Source organism: Colossoma macropomum, unplaced genomic scaffold (genome assembly GCF_904425465.1).
Source record: "Colossoma macropomum unplaced genomic scaffold, Colossoma_macropomum, whole genome shotgun sequence".
NCBI lineage: Eukaryota > Metazoa > Chordata > Actinopteri > Characiformes > Serrasalmidae > Colossoma > Colossoma macropomum.
The window spans coordinates 27,619,185-27,641,499 of NW_023494787.1; the positions used below are offsets into that span (position 1 = coordinate 27,619,185).

The 22,315-nt window shown below is 40.3% G+C and overlaps 1 protein-coding gene across 1 annotated transcript in view; it reads left to right on the forward strand.

Annotated features, from left to right (window-relative positions):
• The window catches only part of gna12a (guanine nucleotide binding protein (G protein) alpha 12a), a 45,919-nt gene that overhangs the window by 12,916 nt on the left and 10,688 nt on the right, over positions 1-22,315 (forward strand). Inside the window, exon 2 of the mRNA XM_036566744.1 lies at positions 2,737-2,952. Coding sequence (XP_036422637.1) covers positions 2,737-2,952 — 216 coding nt within the window. The remainder of the gene's footprint in view (positions 1-2,736; positions 2,953-22,315) is intronic.

Here is a 22,315-nt window from a genome sequence, read left to right on the forward strand (position 1 = left end):
GGCTTATTCATGGGTGAGGAGTCGTTGATTTAAGCTGTGGTTGCTCAGTGGCTGGGAGGCGAAGAGCAGCTGCTGGGCCTCACCACTAATCTGCTTACTCTGCGGAATCGCACTGCAGTCCAAATTGTTGCTACCGACATGCGTGCTCTGCCTAATTCCTATCAGACGAGTGTTTGCAGCCTTTCCCCTCTGCCTTGGCTCGTTCGAGAACTATGAGAGAAGTTGCGTCAGCCATCATTAGATATGGCGCTCATCTTTTGCTGTCTGCTGTCCTTTAGCAGATGGGGAATTCCCCCTTTGCTGAAGACCAACAAAGACTCTTTGATGCACGATGTCACAGTGTCTGGTGGGGCCTTTTACAGTTCCAACGAAATGAAAAGATGTAGTTGTTAGCATTATAGTGGAGTTTTTCAAAAACAACAGTCTGAAAGTCAATTCGAAGGATGCCATTTAAAACAAGCGGTGAAGGCTTGTTTTGCTGAGGGTTCTCAGGAACACTAGGAGCTCCACTTGTGGTGAGATGAGGGTTTTGGTGGTTTTTGGAGCTATTTTTGGGCACGTGCCATGACTCGGGGAGAGATTGGAAGCCCCTTAGCTGACCTCTTCACTGTGATAAAACAGCCTTCTCCTTCTCCCTCTCCCTCTCTCTCTCTCTCTCTCTCTCTCTCTCTTTTTTTGACCAGAGAGTCAGTGGAGGCAGCCCATGAGGAGAGGGGACGTGCCTTTTCCCAGATAGCACCTCAGGGCTCTCAGGGCTGACCAAATAAAGCCAGAGAGAGACTTTGAGAATGTTTCCTGAAGGAAGAAGCTGTAACTTGGTTGACAGTACCGTGTCTAAGCTTATCATTAAGAGTATTTAAAAGCGTCAGCAGTCAGGCTTTAGGCATGAACAACTGTTTACTTTAGTGGTAAACTGCTGAGTGACCAAGACACTGGGGGGCTTGGAAAGACATCCAGACTGACGGGCCCTGCACCACATTCATTTCCTGTAGCTGTCTCCTGGTTTATGTGTTTTACAGTGTGTCCGCCTCATGTTATTAGACAGATCCCTCACACATGTGGATGGAATAAAAGGCTTTGTAGACATCATGCCCTGCCCCACTAACCCACGATGACTCCAGTGTGGCACAGGACAAGTCCTGCCAAATTTGCTGAAGCAGATCCCTCTTTTAACCCTTATAACTTCTTACTGTTGTTTTGCAAAAGAAGTCTGTATTTAATGCATAATTCTATAGTAATAAATTATATTTACAATTGATTTTCATTCTGTGAAGACTGGTATGAGTCTGCATGTCCAACTTTTTTCTGTTTGTTTTGACATCAAAAAATGACAAGCATGGCAAAAAATGTAAAGGCTCTTTTTTACATTTTAAAATGTATCCTCTTTTAACTACAAACACTAATGTGAAATCATTTGAAAGCTCAGAATCTACACTTTTGACAGAATTGAAGACGTCCTTTTGTTATCACTGGCCATAACTGCAGCTTCTTAAAAGCACTTCTCCTTTTCTCAGACACAAGCTGACATAGTGTTTTAAGCTCTAATTACCATCATGACTATCTGAGAAAAGCTGCTCAAAAAATGTAACCAAATAAAAGAAAGGAATAAGAAAGAAATCAAGTCTTCCTTGTGGGACTTTTAATCCCAGGATGTTATTCTACTTCAGCGCATAAGAGAGAGTCAGTTTTGCTGTAAGGAAGAATTCGCCTTTGTGGATGGTGCTGCAATTCTAATTAAGAACAGTTGATGGCCTAATGTTACATTTTGAGGAGGTCTCCTGATGTTTCTGGGGTTCCAGACTCCAACCCACTGTTTTTCAAAGGAGGACCTCTTTAGGGCAGCTTGTGCTCCGTGTTGTGTTTGGAAGGGATTGAGGGAGCTAATCTATGACTTTTTAGCTTTGGTGAATTCACTTTCCTCCAGGGAGTTCTCTGGAGGCTCTTCTTTTTGGCTCTGTACAAGCTTTTTTTATCTTCTTTTTACTGTACAGGCAGGATGACCTGGTGATATATGAGTTGTGACTGAGCTACAGTTATTGACCTTGTACAGATACATTTTTTAAATAATGAATGGTTGAAACTTTGCTTCGCAGTGTCTGCTTTTTGGCCATGATATTAGAAATACTGTTTTGTTCTTGTTTTGTTTGTTTGTTTATGTTTTGTAGTTATTTGTTTGATTTTGGGCTCCAGCTAATGATTATTTGTATAGTCGATTAACCTATTGACTGTTATTAGATTTATTAGCTAATCGAACTAAATCTAAGTGCTTTATTCTTCTGTGGTGTAACAAAACAATAGAAACCATATTTTCTTGTAATGTATTGTAGTGTATTGTAATGACCACATATACAAACATTATAGTGCGCTTTTTAAACATGTCATCAACAGTGATGCACCAACACTTTATCCATAATCAAGATCACTGACTAATTGTTTTAGGCTTAAATTGATGGATTAAGATTTTTTGTTCTGGATCGAAGGTTTCAGATTTTTAAGGGATTGGCTCTGGTTCCCGCTCCAGAAGTAGTGACATCACATAAGTTTCTGGAAATGAACCCTGCGCTCCAAAGTTCATTCACATTCACTCAGCCTGAGGAAAAAGGCTAATTACAGTTTTTAGAGCAAAGGCCAAGACTGCTGTGTAAAAGGTGCGTCTGGGGGCAAGCAGACATGACTAATCTATGACTAATGCATTTAGTACTCTCCCTAGCTCACGTCCTTCTCTGTCTCTTTCAGGGCATGCGGGTGTTGGTGGACGCCCGGGACAAGCTGGGTGTCCCATGGCAGAACTCAGAGAACGAGAAGCATGGCATGTTTGTGATGTCGTTCGAGAACAAGGCGGGCTTGCCAGTAGAGCCCTGCACCTTCCAGCTGTATGTGCCCGCCCTGCAGGCACTGTGGGGTGACTCGGGCATCCAGCAAGCGTACGGGCGCAGGAGCGAGTTCCAGCTGGTGAGTGGACTTTATCTATTGGCCCAGAACACAACAAAGAGGATGATAGAAAATCAAATCACGATATTTCCCACAACGCAGACAATAAAGATGTAACAACATAACATGTTGAGCAAGCAAACAAATGGATAAAAAAATATGATTGTGTCAAATAGTGTATAGTATAATAGTGTCAAATAGAAGGATTCTTCTTCTTAGGTATCTACTGCGGCCTTAATATAAATAGCTGTAAATGTTTAATATGCAAGATAAAGTTCTTGTTGAGTGTATAAGAATTAGTTAAGCTGTTCGAGTTCATATTTGTATTGGGTGTAGGACTATTTGTGGTTCATCATTTTTGGCCTCATCACGGCATCCGATGTGTGGTAAAATCCATATAGTGGAACAACATCACACCAGTATTCTCTTTACCTTTGTATGCCTCCCACCACTACCAGGATGCCACATGCGCTGGGTTTGACTGGGCCTGCCCTGACTATTACACACAAGAGTCTCTTACACTTTCATTTTTAGTCTGATCATGACTGAAGGAGAATCTTTTGTAAAAGTTGGCTTATAAATCATGAATACATGCCTGAAGGTGTTTCAGTAAGTGTCTGCACAGATAGCCTATTCAGTGAATAGAAAAATAAAGCATTTAAAGCTGCTCTCTGATTTAAGGACAGCGTGTTGACACATGGCAGGCACTTGATTCATTGCGAAGCTAAAAGAAGGGGTTAGAGATATGTGACCACTCCAGATTCAAAAAAAGAGCTTCCTATGCAGCTCAGCAGAAACATGATGAAATATGCTTAGAAGCTATAATTTGTTTCATTCTTTAAATACACATCATCAACAGTGCAGTGCATTAGTTCAAAAAGAGAAAATTTTTTCTTGATCTCAGGGCATCTATGAGGAATTCTTTTCGATGGTATATGTTGATGTTCTTTAAAGCTAGAGGCAATGATAGAGGCAAGTGTTAACTAACAAATGCTGCAAAGAAACTGCAGCATGTCGATTTTTGCACAAATGAGAGCGTTTTAGCAGTGGAGCCTTATAGACCCTCAAGGAAGGCTTAATGATTTTTTGGGAACTAAAAATAGACATTAGTTCTTTTTTTTGAGTAGAATCATCATGCTTGTGTTATTTAGATTCTGTAAGTATTGTAGTAATACTCTTATTTCATTATTAAGTTTTGGTTGGAAATAAAAGGGTTAAAACTGGAAACGTCTAATGGAAAATTGTCTAATCAGTTTTTTCCCTATGGTGTCTAAGTAGATTGTGCCTTCAACTGAACAGACATGTTAGAATAACCTCCAGAATAATTGTGACATACCAGTGGAATAAACCAATGACGTTTTGATGTGCATTAGTTAGGACTCATTTTAGGAGAAAAAATGCCTCTCAAAGATACATCGATCCTGAATATCAGCAGTAGCCTAACCAAATTTCAGTCAGTTGTTAGAAATGAAAAAAGTGGTGGCAGCTCTATGCTCTTGAGTTCTTTACTGAAAGAGTCACTGTAAAACTGTTATATACAAGGTAAAATATAAGCAGGCTTCAAGTAAAACATATACAATGTCTTTTACAATGTCCCTGCTTGATTTAGAACTACCAAAAAATGTTCATGTGCATAAGCATTAGCTTTATGTGAACATACCAGTAGAAATCCTACAGGGGTGCTAACAGAAATTAACGTTATCAGTTTTTTTGTCCTCGTTCTGACATTTATGGGCCAAACTGAAGGCCTGGATCTAATAGTCATGGTTTGACTTTTAATAGAAGTAATAAAGCTGGGCGATATGGTGAAAATGATATATTACGTTGCAATCAAATATGCAGTATGTAAGTAGGTGTTTTTAAGTGTGGAGTGATTCATCACAAAAATGATACATATTATCATATTGCCCAGCCCTAAGAAGCAGTTTGATGCTAAAAAGGGCAGTGAAAGGTAAGAAAGCAATAAATACACAATGATTGAAGGAAAGTTAGATGAACTGTTAAAACCATGCAGATGCACATCAAGTCCGTAATTAAATCTGCAGAGTGCAAAAAGCAGTAAGAAGCCTGATTTATTTATGTGATCCATAACTCACAGTGCACACAGCGATCTGACTTTGATGAGTTCAGGGCCTTCTCAATCTTTAATTTGCTCAGTCTGGGCACTGGAGAGGAGGAAGTGGCACACACGTATCTGCCACAATACTTCTAGATCATTCTGAATTATTCACCATTGCAAAACTAGGTCAGTGGAGCAGAACAGAGGGCAATGAGGATAAACCACAGATATGCTAGGACCACTTTCCCTGAGCCTGTGGGCTAACTTTAAGCATTGTGCCTGTTTAATGCAGTTTAACTGTAACTGGTTCTACTGTGTTGTCTTAGTTAAAGATATAATAAAATGACTATATCAGTCATGGGGATGCAGGGCGTGTCATGGCAGCACATGGATGACCAGAGGATGACCTCATCTTTGGTCATATGCATATCAAAGCCTTCCAGTGGTGAGAAAGAATCAGCAGATACAGATACAAACTACTGGAAGTGTTTGTTTGTGTAGGGAGTTCTATAGGGCTCCTCTACTCATTTCATGTGTTCATTCTCAATATGTTCCTCATCATCATCGTCATCATCATCATCACCACATTTGCTCATTCAGACCTACTAAACACAAATTAAATATGACAGCCTTTGCTGCTCGAGAACATTTTCATCAGATAAGACAATTTGTGTTTAATCTGCCTTGGACAGAATTGAATTAGGGACTGGTGTTAGCTGATGAGCCTCTCGCTTCAGACGCTTCGACAGAGTCTTCTCAGAGTGACATGCGGAACTGCTGTATCATTTAATTTGCAGGCAGTATAGGAGAGTATGAAAATTTGATTTACTAGCCCATTAAGGCCACATTAGCTTTTTGTCAAACTTTAAATCAAGCTTGAAAAGAGAAGGGTGTAGGACTTCATAAACTATCATTCTTCAACTAATAAAACTGCCAGGAGATTTATTGGTAGTAAGGTTTGTGTTCAATTCATATTACACCCCCCCACCCCCACCCCCACCCCCAGGGAACAAAGCATGCTTTTACCTTACGGCTCTTTGTGTTTGTATACAGTGGTCAACGCCTTGCATTAAGAGTTATTACGAACATAATGTGAATTAGTAATAAACCTATGACATCTTTGGCATTGAGATCAGCTCTGCATCTTGCATTAATGCGCAAAGCCCTTAAAAGACTTGCTGTGCAGCTGGGAGGGGGTGGGTCAGAGGCTGCCTGCTCTGGCTCTTTTGTCCCCTCTGCTGTGTGAGGGAGTTCTTGTTATTGGAGCAGTCCGGGGCACAGTGAGTGGGAGGATGTTACAGCGGTCAGTCAGCCTGTCGAACTGCAGAGCTCACATCCCTTTCATCGGATAGAGCCAAGGCCTTCAGTTTTGTTCTTCTTGTTTCCTGCTCCGCTCTTTCTGAACAAGGCTGTGCTTGTGTGGACACCATGGTCGGACAGATTTATCTGTCGGGCGATAATATCATCTGATATTAAATGGGTTCATGGATTTATCCACAGATATTCTGCCAATTATAATTGACTATTGGCAGGTGAAACCTACCAACCGTATCAGTCAGTAAAGTACCGTTTAAATAGTTCATTGACTATGTTGTGCTGTGAATGTTTTTTTGAGATCAATATATAAGTGTGTTTTCATTGCGTATAGAAAAATGAGGTGCAAATATTGACTTAGATGCTGCTCCTAACCCTAACCCACATGCTGAGGGAGCATCTTAATCAATTTTCAGGGCACCTTACTCCAATAACATGTTTCAGCAGGGCAGGTAATGTGGTAATGCCACTAAGAGGCCTGTTTACACTGAAGAAAACAAACATGCTCACATTGTTGCTCAAAATCTTACAAGCTCACGTTGTTCTTTATATGGTTTTGTAGTTTTTGCTGTAATTTTAAAACATCATTCTATAAACTGCTTTTTGTTAAGAGTATACATTTATTCTTGCCAAAATAACAGTATGGTTAAAACTTTTCTTATAGGCTATTGTTTTTATTAGGCTAGGCTATATTAAATTGTCTGTTTGTGTTTAACAGTGTTGGTGAACTAAGGCTTCACAATCATTTAACCCTCTGTTCATATTTTGTGTGGAAAGGCGTCTGTTTAGCAACTGGCGTTGCTGAAGATTCCACTTGTTTGAATGAATTGTTGGAAGTTGTTGTCAGTTCAACTCTGAATTAGACAAAAGTATTGTTTTTAATCGATTGTTATGAAAATGAGTTAATGAGTTTGATGCATTGATAAAATAATCTATGGCTTAATTGATTACTGAAAAACTGAGTCCTGTTTTTGAATTGAAGTTATACTGGCTAATATTAATGACTATTGGAATTTTTTAACTCTTTAAAATTCTGCTAGTCTCAAATTTTACACGTTGTCCAGGTCCTAGTGGACATTTTTTTTTGACATGTGTCTCTCTGCCGTGCCATTACTAAATACCTCAGATTCCATCTTCCTGTCAGGCATACCTCTGCTTTATCCTGTTGTTACAGAAAGCTGGACACTTGCTCAGTGGTTGGAAGCTTTTAAAATTTTCTGGCAGTGAAAAACTAACAGTGTCTCAAAAGTCGCAGGTACCACAGGCTGTGGCTGGGAGTCCAATAGAGCATAATTTGCTATGCTGTTGACGTTGGGTGGGTAAGATGGATTAGTCTTTCTCTGTAAATTCCGAGCAAAATTGACAAATTGTTGGGGAGCATTGTGCGATGGGACAGACCTAGTTAGTGGGTGGGAATTGGCTGGCTTATTTTGGGATAAAAACTGGGTAAACATTTGGAAAAAAATCAAAATTGCAAATCCAAAAAAACTGTTGCTACAACGTTATTCTCCAGCAGTGCTCAAAACAGGCCTGCCAGCTGGGGGAAGCTGTAGATGTTCTGAATGAGGGAAAACAGCTCCTCTCTTGCTCTTCATGAGGGACTTGGCCTTGCCTCCAGTGTCTCCTTTGCTTCAGGGTCCGGCGAGGATTTCTCCAGGCTGAAGGAGGGTCCATGGCAGACACAGAATTCAGCTGTAGTCTATCAGAGAATCCCCATTGGAAAAAGCACTGGCACAGGCTATGAGAACTGCCTTTCTGCGTAGACATAACCCAGCCTAAGCTAAGATCTATGATTTGCAATGCCATTAAATAAAGGTTTACTGATAAGGCACACTTCTAATGAGTAGCATGTGTTAAAAGTTGGTTGACGTATGGCTTAGAACTTAGAGGTACTGTTGTGAGCAGGACGTGGATGCATGATTTATGAATATCTATTTGATTTCTAATTAAGGCTGCATGGCTCATATTGCTGTAGTTGTTTAGGATTTAATGTCTCCCCTTTCGTATTTATGAAGGAAATTCAAAGGCTAGACACAAGTTTAAGTATTAAAACAGCTTTAGAACAATTGAGGACTGTCATTAAGATGTGAATGATCCTTCCAAAGAGGCCTCATTCATTCTCCGTTAACCAGCCAAGATCATTAGGCTTGGCTTTTGCAGGAAAGGCATTCTAGTCATATTGTGATTGGACGTGAATGCTGCTTAGCTTGAAGGCTTGAGGGAGTTTGTGGACAGGAAGTCTGTAATGCTGCTTTGTTGAAAGTTGACATGGCCACCCCCAGAAAACCACACTGGCCCACAGCCAGTGCAGACTAGCGAACAACTCAGTTTTTGCTTTTGTAGACACAAAACCCAGTCAGACTGAGTCAGAGACGGTATGAATTTCAACAGCACAAGGTAATATCAAGACTTTTTACAGCAAGTATGGGCTTCTTGGTGGAACCACTTTAGAAATCCTTGACAATTATTATCACATCAGTGACATAATAATGATGACTTCAACCACTGAGGTGAAAATCTGGACAATCGATACAAACATTTATCTAATGGATAATTGGAAGTGTACAAGCTTCCAGGGAATATTTGCAATCATGTGGAAAACTGGATCTTGACTGGAGCTGCTTGTTCTTTTAATTGAAACCTGACCTACTCTCTGAAAGGAAATCCTTTCATGTTAACATCTAGTGTCAAACTAATTCCCCCTAGGATATTAGGCCTGTGCTGTTAGATGTAAAACTGACATGAGAGACTTTTGTACAGTATTATGTAATAGAACAGTAATGTAGTACTATTAATGCAGTGTTCTTCTGACATACACCACACATAAAAAGTCAAAAGTGATGTAAAGGTAGGAGACTGTTGAGGATTGAGTTTCCCCCCACCGGCAGCTACGTGCCTCTGGGCCTCCTTTCGAGACTTGACATTTATGGTCATGTATGTCAAGATTTCCCGGCTTTCATGACTAATAATCTATTTAAATACTTCCTGGCAGCATGAACCTGCATCACTGTTCTGAGGCCAGTTTGGATGGATGAAGAAACAGAGGAAATAGCCTATTTCTTCTAGCAGACTGTCTGCTAGTTCATTTGTCCTTACTTCAACACAGAAGGATCACTTCTTTCCTTCCCTACAGTATTTCTCTGTTTGGCAGCTAGCTGTATTTATTTAATTAGTCATATGCCACTTGAAGCTGTACTTCAGTTGCTTCATAGGATTAAGAGTCATAAATACAGAGATTTCAGCTAGAACTTGGTTCGTCATTGTGTGTAGGTGTCTTACAAGTGCTATGCTGTGTATATCAGTTTGCTAGTCCCATTAGCGTAGGAGATCATCTGCGTCTCGTCATGTTGTAACACAGGTTTTAAGAGGACAAGACATGTTTGTGGAATTTCAGCCTCTTTCCTGCTAAATGTGGTTTCTTAAGCACTGGCCCAGTTGTGTTTCAACAGTAAAGAACCATCTTGGCCAAGGCAGGAACACACTTTGGGTCTTCGCCAGTGAAAGCATCCGTGAAAGGGGGGAGATATATACAGACCCAGAGAGAGACCAAGAGAGTAAGAAAGAGGAGGAATGGCTATTCTTTTTTCAGAGTGAGCAAAGAGAGTGTAGGGGCTTAGCTGAAATAGAGAGACTCTCCAAAGTGACAATCCAAAGAGGCTTAGCCTCTCACCGCACCGTGCCTGTCAGCGGTGGATTGTATTGTCAGAGGCCCACCCCACCATTCGTCTAAATAGAGCGTTCAGCTTACGCAAACATTCCATCAGAAGGGCCGCTAACACAGGTACAGGCAGAGGCAAGATGGAGACATTCTTGAAGTTTTACACTGTGAGAAATCAAATTCCTCAAAGTGTTTTTTCTCAACGTGTGATCCAAGATAGATACCCCCACTGCCCCGATGCTGGGCGTCGTCCAGCATTCCAGCGAGGAGATCGATGGCTTGGAGATGCGTCTGAAATTCCTCACAACTGAGGATGAGCAGAGGGCTTGTACGCTTCCCATTATCCGTTAGATAAATGCTTGTTTCGATGTCCAACCTTATAACAAATTGCCTTGACTTCTCCCATCTCCTTCTATGCCAAGATATCACACTGCCTCTTCAAGCCTAAGAAGCTTTTTTTTACCTGTAGGGTAGCAGCCTTTGATGCATCCGTGTGCCAACGCTAAGGACTAGGCCTCATCTGTCTTTCTCTTCCTCTGTTTCTCTCTTCCTTTCTCTTTCTTTCATTTGAATTATTCTTGTATCTAACTCATTTTAAGCAACGTTTAGGTTCCATTTACTGGTTACTCTAAAAATCTGATTGGCCTTCTTGGGTGCCATCCTAAAGTTTCTTTCACATAAATGGCTGATTAAAATTCAGCACAAAACATTACATGCGGCAAAGGGAAGCAAAAATAAATTTTGTAAAACTGCAACTTGGTTGTAGTTGTATTTAAAAAATCTCCCAAGTTGAACTGTGATGCACAAACTAAAATATATGCATTTCTTCATAGTTTACATTATCACAATATGTGAAATTTACTAAATATCTTCCTTGTAATATTTCTTAAAGCTGCCCAGTAGTGTTCTTGAATGTAGCTAAAAGAGAGTGGATGTGTATAGATATAAATATAGAATGAGTGTATTGAATATGTTTAAATGTCATAGTTGAAGTAATTACCTCCAGTGTTTTCGCTTCTCTGCTGCATGTGGATAAAAGACTTCTGTTGAATTACCCATGTGTCTAAAGTGAATGGTAGAATTCATTTTCACAATAAAAAGTTTTATTTCTGGTAGAACAGTGGTATTCTAACCACAAACCTTAAGGCCTTGGATAAGCTACACCCCCCTGTCTTTACTTAGAATGAGGGCTGATGACAAAGTAACCAATCAGGTCCCTTGGCTTGTTTAAATTTAGAACAGCAGCTATTACAGAATAACAGTTCTTAAATTCATAATCTTATCCTAACACCAGATACAGTCCAAAACTTGTGAGAGTGATGTTTTTTCCTAATTCTGTGGTTATACACATCCCAGACACTGCAGACACATTTTCCTCTGTTCCCTCTTATTATCTGTATGTGATAATGTTGGTAAAAACACGCCAAATAAAATATTGCAGCAATTGCAGTGATAATGAGGAGACCAAGTTGAATGCGTGGCTGTTTAGGAATAATGTTAGTGCGGCTTGCACACTGACTAAAGCTTTTGGGAAATGGAAACTGAAACTGGGGGAGTTGCCCAGTTAAACATCAGTGGGATTCTTCTAGCTCATCGCAAATTGGGTTTGTCCTGGCATTTAGCTTAGCTGTCTCGCTAACTAACTTAAAAAATTCACGTTATTGTTTACCTCATTGTTGTATGTTTATGTTTCAACTACTAAAGTATCATCAGTTGCTTGGTAACAGACATAACAACTGAATATCAACCTCAGTTGAAGTGTTTAGGATTTCCTTACTTGAGAACAGATTATGTAAGATAAGATATAATTCCTACATTAAGGTAAGATTTGGTTTTGTATTGTAAATTTGAGAAAAAAATCTTGTCAGATTTTAATTTAGGTCTAAAAAAGAAGTTTCTATAATACTGCCTCAGTACTGCATTTGGATTTGAAGACGTTCTCAGTAGACCATTTTACTGACCCTCAGTCCTTTACCCAGCAGAAGGTGGAGCCTGATCGAAATGTTTGAAGTTGTTAGGTGGACAGTCCAAAGTAAATAAAGGGAATGCGTCCAAAGGAAGGGTGTATTTGTGTGCAGAGCTGGCTGGGAGCAGTGGCCCGCAGTAGAAACTCAATGCTCCTTCAAGGAACAGACTGATAAGCGGCAGGGCTCGCATTCCAGAGGAGCTGCAGCTCAGCCCTCCTGGGACCCACCTTTTCGTAGCCCCGCAGCCAGCTCAAACATAGCCCCCAGAGACCACTCTTCAACCACAATCCCACTCTAACGAGACAGTGCCGCTCCTTCCAGGGTACGTTTGCTTTCACGGTTGTCATGTTTTCAGTGAACATCTCTATTCCTTCACAGGTGGTTGGCACTGTGCGCTATATCATCTTGTTTTCCAAGTCTTGGTTGTGCAACTTTGCGCACTGCTGGCTCTGCTGCCACACTTGTGTCAATACGCTTGCCGTATTGAACTTTGTTTGGATTCCCCTCTGCAGGATGTGGCGGCGTTACTGGCCACTGGAGCGGAGCGTGCTGAGTCAATAACAGCTTGGTTTTAACACACTCTGTAATTAAAGGAAATCCATCTCCGAGCATATGTGTGAATGTGTGTGTGCGATAAGCAGTAGTCTGGGAGTCTTAAGCCATGAGAAGACATTGCTCTCCAGTTCTCCGCTTTTCTCTCGTGACTGAGGCTATAGTAAATAATGGACCATTGTTGCCCCACTAACTCCCAGGCAGCACAAGGCCAAGGGAAAACACTCCACCCCGGAAGACGACCAGACGTATTCACCCAGCCGAGCCAGCCTCTATTGAGCAGGGGCAATCACAGGCCACTGCAGCGTGTGTGAAACAGAAAGGAGAAAGCAGTCCAGACCCAGGGTCATGCAGAGGTCACGGGGAATCACAGTTAATTACCAAACTTAATCATGGGTTGATTTGTCCAGAGGCTTTTTAGGCACCATTTGTTTAATTAGTTTGGCTAAGATGAGAACAAGATTGTCGTTTTAATGTCAAGCGAAGGGATGTAATTAATGGATATTGAACTTTTAATTTCTTGGATTCTGACTCTCTCTGAGCGGTTTGCTGAGTCAGCAGATGAGACAGCAAATTATTGGCGGTAAACTTTAATGTTTCTTCCAACTCAAGGTATCAGATGTCTGGCTCATGTCCTTAATTAACCTCAGTTGTTTATCTGTTATTTTGCATACCCTTTTCTAATTCCTTTGAAGCAGTTACGGGACATCACAGTGCTTCCTGAATTGGGCTGGACAGGATGCTAATGCAAGCAATCTTGTACATTTTGCTATATTTGGACCATGGTTATGTAACATACTGTTTTTCCAAATGAAGTGTTGCCATAAATAAGAGAGTGGGTACTGATGGCAATCTTACTGCCAAGGGGTGCACCTCAGACTGGCTTTGCAATTCTGTCCTCTTGGGATGTGCAGAAGCTGATTAGCTCTGCTTTTTTCAGTAGCAAGATGAAGCCTCTCTTTCCTGCCTAGTACTTTTTTTAACACCACCCGTGTGGTCTCTGTTGTTTCCTTTTCTCAAAGACAGATACTTGGTTGAAGTCTGTATTTTTCAGTTTACACAATTTTCCACTTTCCCCAATGTAGTCAATCAGCCAAGACACGTTTGGTAACCACTTTTATTTTAGTTTAGTGCTGGAGCTACAAGTCTAACATTGCTAACAAACTAGAAGTAGAACTAGAAGTTAGTAGTCATCCGAATCTTTTCCTGAAAGCAGCACTATGTATGATTGTTCTGTTAAAAGTGAAAGAAATAGCATTACATCTTAAATTATTGTGTTTGTGCACTGCTGCAAGTCACACGTAAGGCCTGAAATAATAATTTAAAGATCAGAGGTGTCTGTTGGATTTCATGGAAATTTTCTGGACCGTGTCATACATTTTTACATAATAATGTCACGCACACACAAGCAAAAAAGATATTTTTAGATATTTAGTTTTTAAATGCAAAATCAACATTATACTGAAGAAGATATGATTACATTTACAACCTCAGAAGACACATTCTTCACCAATTTTTGACCGAGTTCTCTTAAAATACTATTTCAACGTCAGCTTCATCTGCTGGTGGGGGTCCGAATCCCAACCAGCAATGTAGTTGCACATTTTCACCAGACAGGTCTCTAAATCCCCTTATCTTATATACAGCAGCTTTAAACAGTTTTATACTTTCAACTTGCTCAAACTGCATCTAGGTCTTCTTTAATATGACTTGCTGTGAATCATAAAAAAAACAAACCTTCACTGTGTAAGCAGAAAATTGTGTAAATTTGATAATTGTCCAAAACATTCCTCAAATTATTTGATTTGCCTGCTTAAAACTGTATTCAGACTCAGTTTACTGTACTTTATTTTAGGCATGAATGATGCCATGTACGTCACATCACTATTAACTTTTGCCTTAATTATCAGTATCAGTTTGATTAGCCTATGATGTAAATAATAGGGCTTTGTTATGGCTGTGCAGAGAAACACACTGTTCTACCACTAGTTAACTTTGGAATGATTTGAAAAGACTACATAATATTTATTTTAATTCAGATGATCACCATCAGTGATTGTAAACGTGGAATTATATATTATTCCCATGAGCCTAAAATGTCCATATTGGTGACTTCCTACTTCTTATGGCCTTTATTCTGTTGAATGTTGTATGTTGGCTTTATATCCTACGCCAGCACTTTCTCCCCCATTCTAGACGAGCAGTGGAAGTGACGGGGCAGAATGGCATGTGACTATGAGAGGTGTCACCAGAGCTTTCAGCCCTGCTTCACTCCCAGCTCTGTCGGGTGTCATTTACTATCTGCAGACAGCCTCTGTCATGAGCTATAAATCCACACTCGTTTTGGAGCGTTCCTCCACTCTCCTATCTGTCTGTCTGCTCCTATCTAGGTCATTATAGTACGACTTAGCCTAACTACTCCTGAGCCATTGCTGAAACTCGATATGGTCCTGACAGTCGCTCATATAGCCCTGACATTCTCTGACTAAAGATTATAGGCTTGAGCAATCTGTCAAGGTTATTTCTCACTGCTGTGTCTGCAGCTGAGCTGAATTCTAACCAGTGTGTTGAGGCCTTATCCGTACACTAGTTACTTTTCAAAGCAGTCCAGATTAGATGTGAAAAGACTTTTGATAAGCCATTCTGACTTTTGATTTTGATTATGGATGGGTAATATCACAATACATTATCATAATAGTGATAAATGATGTAATGCTACACTTTTCTGAGTACATTATGGGTATCTAAGGTTAGAACAGCAGGTATCAAAAACATATTAGACCAGCTATAGAGAGCCTGTAAACATAAGCTAGTGTATAGTAACTTCATAAACTGCTTAGTAACAAGTAACTGATTTGTTTGAAGGATCGTCATGCCATTGTCTTATTTTAGTAATTGATTAATAATTACATTCATTGTACTTATAGTTTTTAAAATGTGGCACTGCTTGTTTGTTGGTTTGCAAACCTCATGAACTAAATATTGGTCTTGTCAAAATGTTTCATGTTATTATATTTTTATCACATCGTCCACTCTTAGTATAGCACCAGAGCCAGTATAGCTATGGACACATTATGAAGGTTTTTTTGCTATCTTGTGGCTTTGGACTCCTCAGATAACAACTCATTCCACATGGCCAAGACATTTGGTCAGCTTTGCACCAGACTGTAAAAAGAACCATGACTTGCTTTCTTTTTCGATGTGTATTAGGACCGCACAACGTACTATCCTTAATCAGTATCATGACAGTGGTCTTCACAATGTGTGTACGATATGTGAACAGACCTCTAAATAATCACTGAATGTTTTATTGTGCACTGTAAGCACCCTGACCCATCACAGATGTTCTTTTGGTGTTTGGATGAACCAACAAATGTCAGTTATTTTGATCAAAAAAGAATGTGGGCCAGTCTTTAACCATGTCATATAATTGATTATATGATTATATATTGGAAGTAGGAGAGAGCAGTATTATGCTTTTTACTATTATTGTGATAAATGATGTCACATTACATCACAATATGTGTTTCTGAGCATATTGTGGGTATCGTAAGTACTTCAAGAACACTGACCAACTGCATGTATCACTTAAAATAGAGCATAATTAGTCCCAGTATGTGGAATGTTGAATAAAAATGATTGCATTCATAGTTTTTGGTAGTGTTTGTTTTTATGTGGCACCACTGTTTTTTTGGCTTTTTGCTTTATGAAACCTCAGAAAAACAAAATATTGTGGTATATGTCATGTATCAAGAAAATGTCTTGTGTATCGTAATGTTATATATTTGCCACATCACCCATACCTAATTGGATGGTGATTGCAATATGGATTTTTGCCCATATCATGCAGCCTAAACAGAACATTAAGTAACTTAAGTTCCCCTTCCGTGAGGCATGGAGGCATTGTTTTACAAATATAGCAATATTATAGCAAAAACTAAAATATCACAATGTGATTTTTCCCCAGTATCGTTCAGCTCTAGTGTGTTTGTGTGTGCTTTTCACAGGACGATGTGAGGCAAAATAGAAGTTTAGCGTTCACGGTATTTCAGAGAGGATTTTTAAGAGTGATGGGCTCTGGGAGGCTTTTTAAAGTTAACCTTATGATTCCTGTCTCTGCCTTGGTTGGAGCACGAGACCCCCACTCCGCCGCTCCTTTCATGTCCACGAGAAAGCGGCTAGGGATAAAGCGTGAGGATTAGCTGTTGATATTAAGTTATAAGCCCTTGTGAAATAGATGGCAAGTGGGTTGTTTTCTCAAGCTCTGCCCCCGGGGAACGGCCGAAGAGGAAAATCTGAGTTTTTGCTGTTGTCAAAAAATATCACCTGTCTTCGTTGTTTTTGGTTGTTTCGCTCATTTGCTCTTTTTTGTCTCTTGCCCACTCGCCCATTTTAGTTCCAGGCATCAGCCATTTGTTTCCAGGCCTGTCTACAGTTAATGTCCATCAGGGGCCTCCGTCAGGCAGGAGGATAAGATTGAGATGGGGGAGTCTGGAAGAGGCAGGCTGAAGGAGAGAGAGAAGTGGGACAGGACATCTTCAGTGCTCTAAGGGGACAGACAGTCTGAGTCAGGAAACGTCCCTGTTTCCTGTCATGAATACACGCTCCACAGACTTGTTTGTAAGTGAGGCGACAACATAGCCGGGGGGAGTGGAAAGGTTGCGGTTAGTGTGTAACTCGTTGTGTGCTTTGTTGACCAACAGTAGATGCTGACATGTGTCACTGACATTCCATGAATGTGAGTTATCAGGTTGTCTGGTGTGTACGTCTCCTCCAGCACAGTTTGCTCAGTGTATGACACACCGTAGTCAATGGCACGGTCACGCATTCGGCTAACAGGGTAGAATAGAGCCATTGGAATGACAATATGAGAGTTATTTCTCATATTGTTTTCTGTGATATATTTTCCCCTGTTTGCGGCTGCTAAAGAGTCAAGAGTTAAAAGGGCACTCCAGTCATAATTAAAAATGCAACCATTACCACATTTGTTGTAAAAATGCCTACTCTCCTCCTACGGTGGTGCCACAGTAGTCTCTGGAGTGAGATTTTCTGGTTTAAAGGCTAAAACCCCCTTCTGATTATGTATCTTGAAGGTGGGAGGAACTTTTGAAAAACTACAAGGGATTGGCAGCAAGGGCAGACTGTGTTGTTGCTAAAGCTGAAGGAAGCCAGATAGCTAATGCTACTGCTTGGAAGCCAAATATCACATCTGTATTTGTTAGCCTGAGAAACATTGCATTTCTTTATTCCCATGGGGGGATTCCCAAACGATATATGACGTATATATACACAATACATGCTGGGTGTTGTGGTGAGAGAACACTAATGGACAAAAATACAAAAAGGGTACAAAATCATGAATTCTGTCAAACACATGAGACTGAGAGATGCTCTGATGCTGAGCTACACAATACTACATACATAACAAAATTCAAATTAACCCAGTCAAGTGTCTCGCTGGCAATCCATTCTGAGAATCTGGAGATGTGGCCTTAAACATGTTTAACTCTGCTGGCAGAGGAGTTATGCCGCCAGCATGTCCATGTTATGCCACATGCATGTCCATGTATCAGTTATTTCTATCTAAACAATGCGCTAGGCTTCCTTTGTTGTTGGATGCAAACGACTGTGTGGGTTCAAACTGGCATTCTTGTTGTTTTGTTTAGTCTGAGTCATGATAAAACATGACTGCTATATAACATATTCCTATTTATGTGTTTTCTTGTTAAAAAAAAGTTAGTTTGTGAAACAAAGTGAAACAAATCTTATGTAGTGCAGCTTTAACCTTTAGCTAAAATTGGTTCTACTTCTGCATCACTCCAAAGAACACTTGCACTTTTTATCTGTAAGAGGGCTCGCCCAATGTTCCTTCAGGGCCTCATGTGACATACAGGACAAGCTCAGTGTTTACTGGACCACACAGTATTGACCAAGACTTAGACTACACATGCACTTAGACTACACATGCACTTAGACTACACATGCACTTAAACAAGACAGGGCTGTACAATACCCTAAATTACAATACACAAGTACACAACAGTGATAAACTAGGCTCTTTGGAGAGAAACCAGTAATCTGGAACAGAGAGGCCTTCCAAAGAATCTCTCAGTGTCTCCAAATGTTTGGCTCCCTGAATGACTTGTAGTGCTGAGGTAGAGGGTTTTCTCTGGCCTCTTGACGGGTTGGGTCCAGATGGGGCCTTCATGACTGATCTGTCACAGGAGAACACAGACAAGTGGACGGAAGGACAGGCACATCTGTGGACTCGGAGTATGGCTAGACCATCTGACCTGCACCTGTCTGACCTGCAGCATCCCTGAGGAGTACATCCAGACTTTCCCTCCTCACCGGCTTACGCGTCGCCAATAGAGGAGGAGAAAGTCATCTGGGAACACAGCTGTAGAAGTGTGGAAATCTACCAGCCAAGCTGAATATCTGAGAGGTCACGCGATGGATCTGAGCACTTAGCATTATCCAAAGAGTGCATTATTGTGTGACCTGTATGTTGAAAACATGGACCAGGCTATATAGCGATCGTGGAGACGAATGTTGACTTCTGTTGTTGGTGACCTGCTGGACTAATTTATATTAGTTGTTCATAAATTAGGAGTTAAAAAAATATTAATGTAAATATTTACTATGACGTTCTTCACAAAAGATTTGCATAGCATTAAAACCTGAACGAACTCAACCCTGAGCTATACCCGTGGTTTTGTGATTTGACTTGACCAGCCCCTACTTTGCTTAATTGCTAAGCGCAGAAAAACTACAAGGGTTTTGCTGGGATAAAGTGCCATTTTACTGCTGAATGATTACAATATTAATAGTGTTCATTATCAGTATATTTTTGTGATATAGCCAGTCATACCTGGCAGAAAACAGCATCCACCCTCCCCTCAACTGTTAACATTAGCCAAGCTGCACTCTGCTCCTCTCACTACTGTTGCTACTAGCAGAAATGCTTAACATCCTTCGGGAAAGCTTAACAAGCAAGGAAAAGATCCTCTGTGACCTAACCACCAACGCAACACATCTGTCCCATCATCCAGGGTGTGATTGCAACTGTTGAACTTCAACCCTGGATTCTTTCATTCTTTCTGTCAACTCCAGCTATTCCAAACACAGCTATAGACTATAAGATTAGCAGAGAGCGAGAGCGCGTGTGAGAAAGAGAGAGAGAGAGAATGGGTGTGTTATTTATGCAGGCATAGTCCTTCAAATAACAACAAACCTGCTACATTAAAATCACTCATTATAAAACAAACCTGAGCCCAACATGAGCCAATATTGTACATGAAATGAATGTTTATTGGGCCCCAGCAGGCTTGTTTTCTCCACTAACAAATAATGGCTCATTGAATGCCAGTATGACATGAGGAGTGGAATTTTGTTGATTAACCTGGAATTACTTACTAGACAGAGTGCAATTAATGAAAATAAGGACGGTCTTCAGAAGTGTTGTTGCCTTAATTTGCACTGGGGTATAAGGCTAATGTAGTTAACAGGTAATGGGAGCTAGACTTACTTATGTGATTTCTGACACCTTATCTATAAACACGGACAAATATCCGTGTTATACTAACCCTGTTTGCTATCTGATGTCGACCAGAGGAGGATGGGTTCCCCTTTTGAGTCTTGGTTCCTCTCAAGGTTTCTTTCTCTTGCTCTTAGGGAGTTTTTCCTTGCCACTGTCACCATTGGCGACGCTCATGGGGGGCTCGGACCCGGATTTTTCTGTAAAGCTGCTTTGTGACAACACCTGTTGTAAAAAGCGCAATATAAATATATTGTCTTTGACTTGCAGTTAGAAACAGTAGCAGCAGCCATCTTGAAGCCTGAATTCTGTCTGTACTTTTGTCCATTTTTCTAGATAACAGGGTTTCATTCAGAGTCAAAAACCACACAATGAAGTTGATTTGAGATCACTTAATAACTTAACCGATACCGATATTGAGAGCTTAAGGATTTGGCAATACCTATCCAATGTTTCTTTTTTAAAAATACTAAGATTTAAAATAGGCTGTTGAACATCTAAGAGTAGGCTATCATGATCAAACTACTCAAGCACTTTACTACCCTACAGGAAGAAATAAACTACTAACAACATCACATCACAATTTAAGTAATTGTTACAGCATTTTCTACTGATATCACCTGAGACTGGTACCTGGTATCAGATTGTTGCCATCTCTTACGTTATTTGTTAGCTATATTAGCCTCAGAGCTAATGTGCAAAACTAAACACAGACACAGAATATGCTGATATTACCCTGATACCAATACCTGGTATCAGATCAGTGCCATCTTTAATTGCGCACAATGCTAATAAGAGCTAATAATAAGCTATATTAACCTTGTAGCTATTGAGCGTAACTAAAAAAGCAGTTGAATGCCAAACTTGCTGGCCGAGTACATCCGGGGTACAATTGTGTATATTTGATTTTTGGCCACTGTTTTTAACCAACCATTCTTTCTAATACACTCAGGTGCGTAGAGCTCACATGACTTTGTCACAGCTTGTGTGATTGTTTACATATTTCAGATGTTGTGTAAGTCTTTGATATGTTTATAGAACTCCCTGATACTCATCCATTTTCCTTCTACTGGTCTGCTATTGGACTAACATAATATAAGGCTATCTGCAAAGATAAAAGAGCTGGGTTTACAGTTACAGCAAGATCAACACAGTTGGATAGGCCTGCAGCGCTGGGAAGTTGTGGAGTAGGTGCCACAGCTCCATGTGGGGGATTAATAGGACTTCTCCTCTTATGTCCAAGCCAAACAATTAATCTCTCTCCAAGGAGCTGGAAATCGAGTTCTGTTTGTTTTGCGTTCGGATTATTTACATTTACTCAGAAGAGAAGCAGACGTTGTCGCTGCAAAAGAGAAACCGGGCTGCTCTCTGGACCAAACTACAAAAGAAGAGTTTCAGTGGACCAATTGCTGCCATATTTTTATGATAGACTTGATTTTTTGTAAAGACTGTAAAGTCATTTGAAGTTACAGCCAGCAGAGCTATTATTTGTCTTGAGAGATTAGAGACTAGGGAGTGATATCTTAATGGTGTTCTAACGCGTCCTAATGAGGAGGAAAAGCTAAGATTTTCATCAAGAGGCCTGATATGAAAATTATACCAGCACACTGTTGAGGAACTACAGTACTTTGAAAGTCAGAGACCACACTTTTGTATGTTTAATTTCCAGTCAAAACGGCATTATGTCCAAGGAAAAAACATTTAACAGAAAATTACTCAGAAGCCTCAACAACTAAATATAATATTTTTTTCAGCATTTGGTGTGTCCATCCTCTGCCTTTTTTACAGCTACCATTCTTTTCGAGAGGCTTACTTTCAGTTTTTCAAAACAATTTGCAGGGATCTTTTACCACATATTCAAAGTTCACACTTAGAAGTTGGTTGCATTTTCTGCTTCTGGCAATCCAAGTAATCCCAATCACAAATTTAGACGCATCAGTCCATGAAACCATATCTCCACATCAGGTTAACATTCAGATGTGTCCAAACTTTTGATTGAGGCTGTGCATCTATAACATGCATCTATAATCAACAACTCAAATGTGGTCCAAGTCGGTTTCTGAGAAACAACTGGCACTGTGTCCGTTTGAACTGAAATTGAGCGAATTAGGATTTACTGTTGAGATTTACTATTGTTCCAGTAATGGTGTCCCCCTGCTTAGTTTTATTTTTGGAGCTCTGAATATGTTTTGTTTCGAAGGCTCCCCCCCCGACCACGGCCTCTGTGATTATGGTCTGTATCTGAGCTGAGGGGGTCATGGGGGAGGACTTTTAATTGGATCGTGTTTCAGTGGTCC